The sequence below is a fragment of the Peromyscus californicus genome, unplaced genomic scaffold (genome assembly GCF_007827085.1).
Source record: "Peromyscus californicus insignis strain IS unplaced genomic scaffold, ASM782708v3 Scaffold_15__1_contigs__length_86483966, whole genome shotgun sequence".
Taxonomy (NCBI): Eukaryota; Metazoa; Chordata; class Mammalia; order Rodentia; family Cricetidae; genus Peromyscus; species Peromyscus californicus.
The window spans coordinates 19746416-19760334 of record NW_026294447.1 but is presented as its reverse complement, the minus strand read 5'-3'; the positions used below and the strand labels follow the sequence as shown (position 1 = coordinate 19760334).

At 37.1% G+C, this 13919-nt stretch overlaps 1 protein-coding gene across 3 annotated transcripts in view; it reads left to right on the top strand.

Annotated features, from left to right (window-relative positions):
- Positions 1-13919, top strand: part of Prkd1 (protein kinase D1) — a 330150-nt gene that overhangs the window by 231164 nt on the left and 85067 nt on the right. For all 3 annotated transcript variants that reach the window (XM_052738466.1, XM_052738465.1, XM_052738464.1), the window contains exons 3-4: positions 8399-8530; positions 10705-10865. In XM_052738466.1, the coding sequence (XP_052594426.1) occupies positions 8399-8530; positions 10705-10865 (293 nt within the window). The remainder of the gene's footprint in view (positions 1-8398; positions 8531-10704; positions 10866-13919) is intronic.

The following is a 13919-nucleotide window of genomic DNA, read 5'->3' as shown; positions in this document are numbered from 1 at the left end:
GACACATAAATCACTAGAATAAAGTAGAGGACCTAGATGTAAGTCCATGAAGCTATAGCTAAAGGTACATTTTTCCCCCCAAAGATGTCAAAAATATATATTGGAAGAAGGGCAGCATCTTCAAAGAATGGTGCTAAGAAACCTGGATATCAACATGCAGAAGAATGAAACTGATTTTTAAATCTCTGATTATGCCAAAAAGTTAGCTATAAATTGATGGAGGACCTCAACATAAAATGGTGATCTGAAATTTCTAGAGGAAAATGTGAGAAGTACATGTATAGGGTTCACAGCTGAGTAAGGAGTAAGAAGCTTGTGGGAGTCTTTTTCCCATCCATGACAGATTATTGATAAAGCCAGTTTTATGCAAGCTCAGTAGAGATGCCTACAGCTTCTGTGGGTGCCTGAACACAATGGTTGCACCATGCCTAAAGGATGGCATTTCATAGTGTTTCTTCCTGTCTTCCAACTCTTAAATTCTTTTTATTCCCTCTTCCCCAGTGTTCCCTGAACATTAGAGGAAATAGTGTAAGTATCTCATTTAGGATTAGGCTCTCAGCCATCACTAATTTTCATCACTGAATAAACCAGTGAGTCACAAAACAAAACCAATAGATGGAAATTTGAGATAGAGATATGTAGGCAAGAGAGTGGGTATAAAAAGATGATAGGAAGTAGTGTAGTAGTAGTAATCACTATGTGTGTGTCTGTCTGTGTGTGTGTGTGTGTGTTGTGCATGTGTGTGTGTCTATGTTCACTATAGACATACATGAAATTGTCAAAAGACAAATTGGTTAATAAAAATAAATATGCTCAGAAGGGTGTATATCAGAGAAAGTGGGAGTTTTCCACAGATGGTAGTGAGCATGCAGTGAGACCAGAGAAACTTCTTCAAGCAGGTGGGCTGGGGTGTGGCAGAGTTAGGAGTCAGCAAGCAGAGGGGTATCTGCTTGCAAAACACAAGGGAAGAAGTGTGAAAGACAGAAACATCCAACAATAATGGTGGGAAAACGAAGTTTTCTGAGAGGATTGTTCTTGGTGAGTTTGTTTTCAATGTGGAAAGAGATATCCCAAAGTATTTTCATTTTGTACCTGTCTCCCTGAATTATAAAATATTGTATTTTATAGTTCCTTTTCTCTATGTTTATATATTTCCAGTTAACAATTATTTCTTATGTCTGTTCTGTAGCTATTTTGGCCTTGATGTTATATCTGAAATAATGCTTTATGGTGGACATGAAGATCAAAGCCCTGTGAAAAATGAAAGGGAGCCTTCTTGTGTGGTAACTAAGTGTCTTCCATGAGTACATCCTGAACAACCTCTTGAATAGGGGTTAATGCTTCCATCAAACATTTCTTATGTCCTTCTGTCTTCTGGTTCAAGAAAAAGGAGGTGGAGTAGGGGTGGTGAACTTTTTTCTAGGATAGAATAGTTTGTAGTTTTCCTAATAAAATGTATGCCTTGTCATCTGAGCATCAAGCCTGGTATCTAACAATGTATAGAAATATGTCCCTGAATGTTGTAATTATATCCTGTATACCTGAAATCAGTAAACATAATTAGCTTTCTGTGACCTATGACATAATTATTGTGAATAAATCTGTTGTGACTGCGCTGAGTAAAAGACTCTGTAAGAGAAGATTATTTTAACTTTTACTCTTTTATTAGTAAATTTTGTTCTTTCATACATTCATATACGTACAGTATGTATTTTGGCTCTCTGTTCTACCCTGTTTTCCATACCAGCTCTGACCCCATTCCTCCCTAGGAATTTCCTCCCCCTGTTTATTAGTTCTGGTTTTGTTTAGTGTCTCATAGAATTTGATCAGGACTATCTATGGAAGTTTGGAACTAGCCACGAGTGCCTGTTTAACTGGCCAGTGCTCACAGGACTTGGCATGAACCTCCCCTCCCCCAGAAGCTATGACCAAAGGCTTAGATTCTAATGGGTTTTTCTCCCATGTTTGCTAATTATGAATGATTTTTATAGGATGGCCTACCCTGTTGAACTGTTACATTTTTCAGCATATTTTAAATTAATATGTATACCATATCTATGGATTATTAATTATGACCTCCTATTGAGTTCTTTTTCTTATAAACCATCATTTTAAAATATCACTATATAGAATATTTTATTTCAAGTAGGGTTAAATATTTTCCTTCCTCTTCTGTAAAACTTTTCAATATTTATTAAAATGTTCTTATTCTTATCAAGGAAGACTTTAGAAAAATTTCACTAAACAGAACAAGATTTCATTAAAAACTGACAATGCCTCCCTCACCCCTACAGGAAAAAAACAAAAACCAAAAAACTACAGGTACCTAAGGAGGGCTAAGAGTGGGAGAAATTGTCTTTCCTAGGGAAGAGCACACCAATTAGTTATGTAATACCAATGGTCAACCCTGAAAACATATGTACAGGGAACATAAAGACTGAATAAGTTGTACTTATATATTTAGGGGTGTGTATGTGCCTCTCTCTGTGTGTATGCATACTTATATATGGAACAATAATTAATGAAAATAGAGAACATGAATATGAAAAAGAACAAGGAGAGGTATATATGAAGGTTTGGAGAGTGGAAAGGAAAAGGGGAATAGTATAAATATACTATATTCTCAAAAAATAATAATGTTTAAAAAAATACTTATATTGGTTCTAGAGAGATGAACTTATGGTTAAGAGTGCTGACTGTCCTTCTAGAGTATCATGGCTAAATTTCCAGCATCTACATGGTGGTTCAAACCATCTGTAACCCCAGTCCCAGGGGATCTAACTCCATCTTCGGCCTTTGCTGGCACCAGGCATGCACATGATGCACAGACATATATGCAGAAGAAACTCCCATATACATAAAGGTTTTTTTGTAAAAAAAAAAAGTAGAAGTAAGATAATTTATATAAATGATTCCTTAAAAGGAAGTTTCTGTGTCCTGAAATACTATTTATTTGATTCCATTAGAAATTATTCACTTAAAGGTCTTGTATCTTGGATAATTTGCTTTTGCCTCATAAACTTGATTTTATTCTGGAGCATCTTCCTTCCTGTTTTCTTAAAGATGGTCCTTTATAGAACAGACCAAGCATGATTGCAATGGAATTGTTTAGCTCATTTTGTATTTTAAAATCGAACCTGTCTGCTGTGGACCAGGCTTCTATTTCTCTCATGTCTCCTCACCAAAGTCTGCCTAAAGGTCTTTTCTGTTTCAGCCTGCTAATCTAGTTAGCCTAGCATGCCTTTTTGAGCAGAGCCACTCTCCTGCCTCAGCCTGCCCTTGCATGGCCACTTCTGTCTCTGATATATTCCATTTTTGTTTATACCAGTTTATCTTTTATTAGGATAGATTGTTTTTGTGTTGCTAGTCTGACTTACAATATACTATTTCAGGTAGAACTGTGAACTCTGTGTATGTGTGTCTATTCTTTCTTATTAGTGTGTTTGTTATTCAAAATAACATTTAATACATGTATGTGATGTACTCTGCTTTGCTTTCCATTGTTTCTTACTGAGTCATTCTTAGCTGCCTAATCAGTAACTTTACCTATATGCTCTGTTGTTGTCATGGTTGCTGTGATTTCAGGCATGGTCTATTCATGACCCACTAGGTTCTCGTCATTATACCTCACTCACGTTTTCCATATCAGATGTTAAGTCTACAAGTAGAAATTTCCTTTTTCATTTTCTTGACTATGTGAAGGTATTATTGTAGGGGCTGAATAATAACTCATTGAATGATATTGCTGTTGCAGGGTTATGAACCCTTCCTAAAGCTTACTTTGTCCAGGTTTAATAAAATGGGAAAGGTGGGGTTGATTTCTACACTGTGTCATGATGGGAGAATTTTTACAGAAGTGGCATGGAGAAGAAAGAAGTTTAACCAGTCCCTGAGTATAGATTTGTGTGGATTGGTGGGAACGAGCAAAGTGTAAACAGGCCCAGATGTCATCTTACCATCACTGAGGCACACCGGGGCCTCAGCCCTTTGGATATGGGAACTCTCTGTTGGCATCATATAGGTGTCTCCTAGGCAGTTGGGAATCACATCATTAGCTAACCATCCTCATGGTGTACCAGACAAGTGTGAAGAAGCCACAGCAATTATACAAAAAAGATAATCTTATTAATGTCTGTAATTAAACGAAATCAGACTATAAATTGTTTGCCCTTTTCGTATCTATTCTCTGCATTTTAAAGTACCCATCCTTCAGAGTTGTGTAGGGTGCTCGTGCTCAATGAAGCCTTCAGAGACAGACTCAGGCACTCATAGCTGCTTTTTCTACTGACATTGATACATTTTCTGATTGTGTATGGGGCTGGCGTTTTCAACTTGACTTGTATCTCACGTTCACAGATACCCTACTTCATTCAGTTTTCTACCTGGTAGGCTTTGGATAGATTACTAAAAGATGATATAAACCAACTCTACACTTCAGGTTACTAGGGCCTATGTGGATTGACTTGAGAAAGGCATGAAAAGCCTACTTTTAAGACTTGTTATTAAATCTGAACAGTGAGTAGTGGTTACAAAGGAGTATTAGAAGCTCCCGATAAATTCTGGATAATGATTTGATGATTTCTGATGAGTTGAGTCATTACAAATGTTATAGCATGTTGTAGAGTGGGGTCATCCCACCTAGAAAGCTTTCAAGTAGCAGAAGATGATTTGTGTACATCTGTTATGGTTATTTTTGAGAGCTGGGAGACTGAGACAGCAACAGTGTGAATGTGTATGGGGTCCTGGCATTCAGGAGCTCCTTTTAATAGTCTAGATACTAAGGAAGAAAGATATCTTCAGAGTTAGGAAAACCTTCAAAGCATTTTTCCTGTGTTAGACCCAAGGATTCTTGGGATGACATCGATTACCATGTAGCACAAGCCACAGCTCATTTTAAACTATGAGTTACTTTCAAAAACAATTATTGCTTGTAACTCCAAACTAGTTAGATGATATGGGTCAGGGAGTCTGTGCACGATGTATTTTTAAAAGACTGATAATGAACTGAAATGCTTTCTATAGTTGACTTCATGGAATCTTTTAATTTCCTCAACATTTTAGTGTCTCTGAAATAAGAATGCATCCTTATATAAGGTCACATGTCACATTGGGTTGAGGTGTCCAGCTTTTCTTTTGGTGTTTGGAAACAGCATTTTCTATATATATAGCCCAGGCTGACCTGAATGCTTTGAGTAGACCAGCCTACCTCCATGTTGCTGGGACTACCCTGTTCCACGACACATTATGGCACTGGTTTTTGTTTTGTTTTTGTTTTTTTTAATCTTTCTCAATGACAAAAAATAAATTTCTCTTGTCCATTTTCAAATAAATGATAAGTTGGGGTAACTGAGAGAACCTGTACAATTCTGGGTTCAAGACTGGTTGAGTCCAGATCCTACATTACCGAGTGGTACTTTAATTTCTGTCCAGTTTTCTCACCTGTATAGTGAAGTAATAGTATCCACCTCTTAGAATCAAATGAAATTGTGTTTAAAGCATGTTAATCACATCTTTCTACTCTATCAGTCCCAACCTGTCACAGCTGCAAAGAGTTAATGCTGCTCCCAAACTGCCAAAATAGCCGTTAAAAAAATTAACTGAAAATCCTGGAAGATCTGACATTGTTTTACTTTATTATGCAAATAGTTTTGACCTCCAGAGACGATTTATTTTGCTTCAGAAGCCTCATTTCTTCTGTACTGCTAACCAGTTTAGTCCATTTTGTCCAACAATTTATAATGAACCTGTAAAGAACTACTGATTATATTAAGATTTTTGGCTCAATTACCTGTTTCAAATGCTCAGTGACTAAGGAAAGCATGTCATTTTCTCCTCTCTTGCATGCTGGAGTGTAACAATAGACCGTGAATAGAGCAAATCAAAGAGACACAAATACCAGTATGAGGGCCCATTGTGTTTAGTTTGTCTCCCTGTCATATCGTTTTAATTTAGGTCGGCTGATTGATTATGACAGGCTCATTGTTCCTTTCCTGGAATCTCTAGACATGTTAATATTCCTATTCTTATCTGTCCATTTTGATTCCAAAACTTAAATGAAATGGAATTGCAGCCTTCACTTTGTTTGCCTGCGCTAAGTGATTATCTCTGAAGTGCGATTTTGTGATTAGGCGAGCCGGCATGCATATACTCAGCTAATGCTGATTTCCCCCAGGGTGCAGCACAGGTAAATTCATAATGAATGGATGTTGTGCTTTGATTTCAAATGGATGCAAAACCTCACCACGCTTAGTAGTTTTATTTTAAAAATGTATTTAATTATTCTAAAATTAACAGGAGAATATTAAAATTGAACTTTAGTAATGTGGCATTTAAACATAAGTCAAGGGTGCTAACTGCTTATGAATGTTAATCCCCTTCAAAAACCAGAAGAAAAAAAAAACTACCTGACATAAATTAGAGGGGGAGGTGTCATTGAAAATCTTTAGTTTAATTATTTATATTCTTCCTGATTAATTCCTAAAATGTCTCAACGCAGCTTGCTATTTGTATTGTCAAATTCTAGTGTTTCTTATTTTGAAAACTACAATAATTATTCAGCTAATTACTGTCATAGTATTGTCAGAGTTGTTTGGTCCTGGGGAGGGTGAATTCGAGGGTGAAGGGGACTAGGAGTGAAAGATTGGCACAGTGTATTCAAGTGTTTTCTTTAATGGTTTGGGGGGAAAATTACTCATGAGTATCAGAGATCAATTTTAAGGAGGTTTTAGTATTCTCCAGATTAGATACATTTTAAACCAATCACCAGAGTGTATGATTGGTACGCAAATCATAACCACACATTTTTACTGATTGATTTAGTGGAAGCATGGTCAATAATATTGTTAATCTACATATTCCTTGATTTGCAGCATATTTTCTCCAAAATTCACCAGAACTAAAACCTGAGCAATCAAGTGTCCAGAGATGTCTCCTAGTGTTAGTGGAGGTTGAGGTCTTAGGGGATTAGAGGACACTATCCTCAGGCAAGCCTTCCCCTTTCAGGAGGGAGGGACTGAGGTTCATGTGATTATGTGTGATGTCTTGTAGGCCATGTCTGTGGTGCTTGGAGCTCATCTGGACTGCCAGGAGAGCACTGTCTGCCTTCAGAATGAACACCAAGCATGAGCTCACTTGTGCAGAGAAGCCTGAGATGCACCTCTGCCCACTCTTTCCCTTTCTCCTTCTTAATTTGAGCAACAACATAAACGTGGGGCGCTTTTATATTATAAAAGAAGTACGTAAAAAAGTATAATTGGAATCATGTGTATCATATCTTTATAAGTATTTCATCGAATGGGCAATAATTAGAAATAAGAGAAGTGCACTCCATCATGGACATAGTATATTGGTGCCTTTCTCTGAATGGACCATGGCTGGTCCATGTGCATTCATCTCTCCACTTGATGGGTTGGTGAGGAAGCTTCAGGGTGATTTAGAGGTTATACTTGGAATGTTTTGTTTCATTTTTCATCTGTTAACACACCTCTGTCCCTCCAAGGGGGCGATGGTCAGACTTATCCACTCCCAACTGCACCCTTCCTCTTTAATGTCGATTTTCGTAGTGTTCCTCTTCATCTGAAAACTCAGTGTGCACATCTGTCTAAATTCAGTCTAATATCTTTTCATTTGCTTAATGTGTTTGCATACCTTAGGGGAAAAGAAAAATCCTTTAACCATGATACTTTTATGAATTCTTTGAGAATTTCGTACATGCATACGATGTTCCTCCCAGATTCACCCTCACCCCACATCCCTTCCCAGCCTCACGTCCTCTGAGTTCAGTTTGTTCTCCTCATAAATTCATGGATATGAGCCGTGCTCTGGAGCATGGTCACCCTACCAGGGACCGCACTCTCTTAGAGGAAACTGACTCTCCCTCTCCCAGGAGCAACCAACAGTCAACAGCTCCTCACTAGGGGTGAAAAGCAAAATATTTTCAACTAATATCAGGTATCCATGAAGTAGATGCCTTCTCGTGTCAATCACCTGTTCTTCTAGCATTTTATTGTTATTGAAATGATGTGAAACATTGCTGTGAAGGAAAGGAGAAGAAGAGGGACTGCTATGGCACCAAGCATAACAGTGTAATTCAGAGGAAAACCTAATGAATGAAAGTACAAGCCGTGCTACATCCCATTGTCTGTATGATTTGTAAGGTGTTAAGATGATGTGTCATGTAGCCTGAGCTAGCCCTGATCAGACTCTATACCCAAGGCTGGACTTACATCCTCTTGATTTCACCTCCCTCTTCTGATCCCAGACATGCACCGCGACACTTGACTGGTTTTCCAAACCTGTTTACAGAATTGCCTCCCTGCTCACTCACCTATTACTGGACATGCTTTTTTGCAGATCAGTATGTTCACTCAATTTCTTTTTCAACATGCTGTTTCTGCAGCTTCGGCCACCTTGGAAGACTTCCAGATCCGGCCCCATGCTCTCTTCGTTCATTCATACAGAGCCCCGGCTTTCTGTGATCACTGTGGAGAAATGCTGTGGGGGCTGGTGCGCCAAGGCCTTAAGTGTGAAGGTGAGTTGTTTTTTGCCCCACCAGACTTGACAGATGCTGAACCTGATGCTTGTGTGTGCCTTGCGTGGTGCTGTTCTCTCTCATACATATCCTCCAGTCCTCTTCGCTCTTCGTGACTGTGCCACTGTTTATGGGACATTTTGTTCAGTTTTTAAGTTTCCTGTCTTTACTATTCCTTACTGCATCTACAAACTGAGTTCTCCCTTCTTTCCTCACGCGGAAGTATTCCCCACTGTAATGCTTGGGATAATTTAGCCAGAAATTAAAACTAAGATTCCCATCTTATTTAAGACAGAAATTGAAACAATAAACTTTGAAAGGAGCAGAAATTGAGATGTTTGCTCAAAGGGCCCAAGATCACTCCAGTGCTTAAAGTGAAAAATGGGACTTCCATGTGTGTTTTCACACCAGACTGTGGTGTGAGCATTCCTCCAGAGAGAACTCCTTGAACTGGACAAGTCAGTGTGCAAGAACAGTGTCATCTAGTCCCAAGGCCTCATGCCGCCCGCCCTGTGTTCTCTACTAGGGTCGATGGATTGCTTTGAAGGGTAGCCACAATGATCACCCTTTTGGAATACAACCTATAAATAATCTTGAGTTGTTGAACTCTCACCAGTGGAGTGGAAGTTCAAAGACAGCAATCTAGAAGAAGCCATGCCTAAGATGTGTTGTTTTGGCTATATTTCTCTCACTCTGACAAAACACTTGAGAGAATTTCACTTGAAAAAGGAAAGATGTGTTTGGGCTCATGGCATCAGAGATTTAAGTGATGGTCACTTCGTTCCATTGTTTCTTGGTCTATAATGAAGCAGAACATAAGGGCAAAGACTGTGTTGCTAAACGATGTCACTCACTTCATGACAGGTGATAGGTTGACATTATAGACAAATTGTTACATACTCCCAACCTATAATGAAACAGGGTAAGCATTCAAATTCAAAAAGATGTTGTATAATACCAAAGAAGGATCATCACACCAAATAAGACCCAAACACAGAAGAGCAAAAAATCTTGTAGCTTCATGCTCAGCATCTATACTACATGGTTGTATAGCGTGATCTCTAAATAGCTTAGACAGCCCCGCTCTAATGGCTTTGCTAATTGTAGCTCAGGTGGCCTCTCTTAGGCTGGCTCTGCATAATGACTATCTTTCCTCAGCAAACACCTCATTTTCATGGCATCTCCAAATTCCTGGGATCTCCACTGTATCTTTATCATCTCTTTATGATGGCCATGCATTGTTCTTTCAAGCCTACAAACACTTTTAACTGCTATACTACTTAGTCTCCCAGGCATTTCTTTCAAATATCATTAGAAACTTCCATGACCCTATAAATCTTGCATTCTATGTACCCACAAAACAAGAAGCAAGTGAACATACCTCATTTTACTCTCAGGGGGAGCTATACCCAGGACTTCTTGGACAACCGCTTCATCAAGCTCTATGTATCTTGGCAACTGAATTGTAACATATGTTTTATGAAAAGTTGCCTGACCTATTTTGTGACAGACAAGGGAATTCTAAGTAGCAGGTGCCAGTTATGTGAGGAATATGCATAGTATAAATATTAGGAGAAAATAAAACTTCCCAAAGTGGGAAATATGCTTCCAACCACCTGCTACCTGGAAACCAATAAGTGGTGTACTTTATATATCACTTTAGTTCTGTGGAGTAGTTATTTTTATCTCCACTTTACAGACTGGGAAATTGAGATAAAATTATTTGTTCAGGGTCATGTTTACAAGTAAGTGACATTGACAAGCTTCAGATCAGTGTCACCCAAACTTGTGACATACCATGATTAATTTCCCCTTTATGTGCCCACAAACATTTAAAATTATACCAGCTAAAATGGTATAAAATTTTTTAAATATATTTGTAGACTTTTCTAAACCCAAATTTATTTTAGTTAGAACGTCAAAAAATGCACGAATAATAATTTAAAAACAACAGCTAGGGGAGTCGTTGAGTATTTACAACAAAATAATCTGAAACTCTCATTCAAATAAGGAGCAAAAGGAATCAGAGCAAACATAAAAGAAAATTTGTATTTCCGAGTAGCATCAAGACAAATGGATGCTGTGCTATGTTTTCAAATTCTTAATTTATAAGTAATGATGGAGTAGATTTAATTTCTGGTTAAATAAGAGCTATTTTTATGTTTGTTTTTCAGGATGTGGTCTGAATTACCATAAGAGATGTGCATTTAAAATCCCCAACAATTGCAGTGGTGTGAGAAGGAGAAGGCTCTCCAATGTTTCCCTCACGGGGGTCAGTACTATCCGCACATCATCTGCTGAGTTCTCCACCAGTGCCCCTGATGAGCCTCTACTGGTATGGCCTCCAATCTATTACCCACTTGCTTGAGATATCTGGGGGATGTTGTGATATCAGTGTCATGCCAGGAGAACATTCTGAGAGGGAGACACAGCCCCCGTGTTAATGACTTTGTTTCCACGGGGTCTCTGTTATAGGTTGGTCATTGCGTCATCAAATCTCCAACAGCTTTGAGTTTGCTTTCTTCCCTGAGCTTTGTGAAACTGAAAAATATGTGAGGCTCCATATGGTCATAAGGCCTGAGTAGTGTGAACTCATGTGCTAATGTTGCAAAAAATAAGTCTCCTCTGCAGATTTCTAAGGCCTTGTAGCATCCTGAATATTCCTGCAGAGCTAGAATCTGAAATTTGCCTTTATGAAAACACCAAAGTCTTACTGTTTGGCATTACTGATATACAAGTTTATCACTGAACACTGACAAGTACCGTGAGCACAGTAGCACTTAGCTAAAATATTTCTAGTGCCTGTGAAACAGCTGATGGTCATGGTGAAAGCATTTGTTAAGGAAATTAACTTTTGTCTTCCAAACATTAGTGGAAGGATAGGGTGATGATTGTGTGAGTTACTTACAAGAATGGGGTTCTGAAATAACTAATGGATTCAGGCTCTACCTTTCCCTTGTCTACTTTATCTCACCATTACACTGACCCATTATAGCATAGTTATTACAGAAATTGATGAAAAACAAAATTGCAAGCATTACTAAGACATTTAGGTCAAGTAAATCCACCTTGAATTTGAGTGGAAACAGGGAGTTATCTATGACAATTTCTAATTGATGTTACATGGAGAGTATTTGATTGTGACTTTAAAATGACTTAAATTTTGTTGCAGAATAAGTCACATGTCAGATGGTCACTCATTTTTACAAATAGGAAGCCTGTAGCCTGTGCCTACATTGCTGTTTTGGTGACCTTGCCTTTTTTCATTCTTCTTTAACTGAAACTATTGGGGGAAGATAGGTACTACATCTTTGTAGTAATTAGAAGAATATGATAACTTCATATTATTCAGAAGGTATGTTTGTGATTCTGTGTAATCCTGTGACTGTGCGTTAATTAGAATAAATGGTATTTTTACAAAAAAGTACTTACTCAAAAATTCTATTTTAAAATAATTGCCATTGCCTACCCTGCTTTGAAGTCCTTTGGTTGAGTTTGAAAATTTCAAAACAGTGATTTTATAAGTTACAGCAGTTATAATAGGGGTAACTGTAGTCATTGCAAGGCATGTTTGGAATAGGGACATTGGAATTGTGTAAAAGTAAAATTATAAATAAATTATATCATATTCGAATTTACCACAAAAAGCATTTTAAAAATTATTTTTACACAAGAAATTCAAAGCTTAAACTATTTATCATTACAGTAGATTAGAATCTAGATAGTTTAGATTAGATGATATTTGTTTTGACCATGTACTTGTACAAACTTGGTTTTAGATATTTAATATATATTAGCATATAAATATAATATGTTTATGTATATATGCATATAGCCATATACAAATGTATACAATCAAATCTATGCATAAATAAAATATTTAGTTTAAATGTCACCATGATTTTGGTTATATAACTATAACCTTTATTACATATATTTGTGCTTTTTAACAAAATTATTAATTGGTGTATTTAAGCAACAGAAATAATTAATTATTTAAATAACTTGATTGCAAGATATATTTTAAATAAATGAAAAAATTCATTAGTGTTTCACTGATGAATGGAAATTTCCTGTAGTAGAATGCTCTGAAATTCATTTTTTTTCAAAGCAGCCCTTAGCATTTCCTTAAAGAATACCACATACGATGCTAGTGATTTCTGAAACCATTAGGGCCTCAAAAATAAAACTTTTTAAATAGTAATTAAAAAAGAAAACGTTAGGGCCATGAAACACTGAGTGACATTAGGAACATAAGCTTCCATAGCCTTGTATAAACTGTCCCCCAGGTAAACTTTAAATAGAAATGCACTTAGAAACAATGTTGGTGACACACTCAGCATGTTGGCTCTTAGGATCATGTTTTATATGCCTTGGAATCCAGAATACTCAAGGAAATGTCTGAGTCTCTTTGATCTAGTTTCTTAGAAGTTAGGAAACATTAGTCTACCTTTGATGTGACATGCATCTCTCTGTTGACTGTGTTATCTCAGCTAGTGCAGGTAGGAGCCAACTCTGCTTGCTCTAGCCAGGCACACTTGGACTATGGCAAATATGTGCCTTTTCAGCCATAGTGAATTCTAACAAGAGGCAATATCATGGCAATAATAGTAAAACATTTTGGTACTGTATATAGTAAAGAAGAAACTAGTTCAGAGAAGGATGATGTCTTGTGCAAAGATGGTTTTGCTCATTAATGCCTCTGGAATGTCTGCTTTGCAAGTCTGTGATGACAAGTGCAAACTTTTTGTAAAACAAAATATTCTATGTTACAATGACCTATTTTGACTATAGGATTGCTAGTTTACACACAGAGTAAGAAATTGTTATTCTACTAATTTGTCCAATTTAGGCAAATAGTTGAATCTCAGACTTATATAGTCCCACTCAGATAGAAAGGACAAAACAGCATATGTTGTATTACAGGTTGTATGTGTCATCTGTGTTGGCAGCAAGCCACATCCATTATGCTCTCCCTAAAGCACCCATCCTTGAAGACAGCCCAATGTAATGAGCAGATGATAGAGCAGCTAACTGGACATGGATGCATATTTTTTTTGTAAACCATTAATGGTATTATTAGAAACAAAGAAAAGTAAAATGAGAAGATCCTTAAGTAGGATATACTACTTATGCTTACATGTTTGTTAAGATAAGTATAATTATACAGATTATAGTCTCTATATTTTTCTTATCTTTTTATTTATATGAGTTAAGGTTCAGTTGAAAATAAACTACATGAGGCCTAACCTTAGACAACAAATCACAACCCTTCCTTTTGTCTTTAAGTATGAAGAAAAAGCTTGTATCAAATCAATTTTCCCACAAGGGACAATTGTAAACTCTGAGTCAAATCAGACAGAAATGGAGAAAACCAGTATTTGAAGGT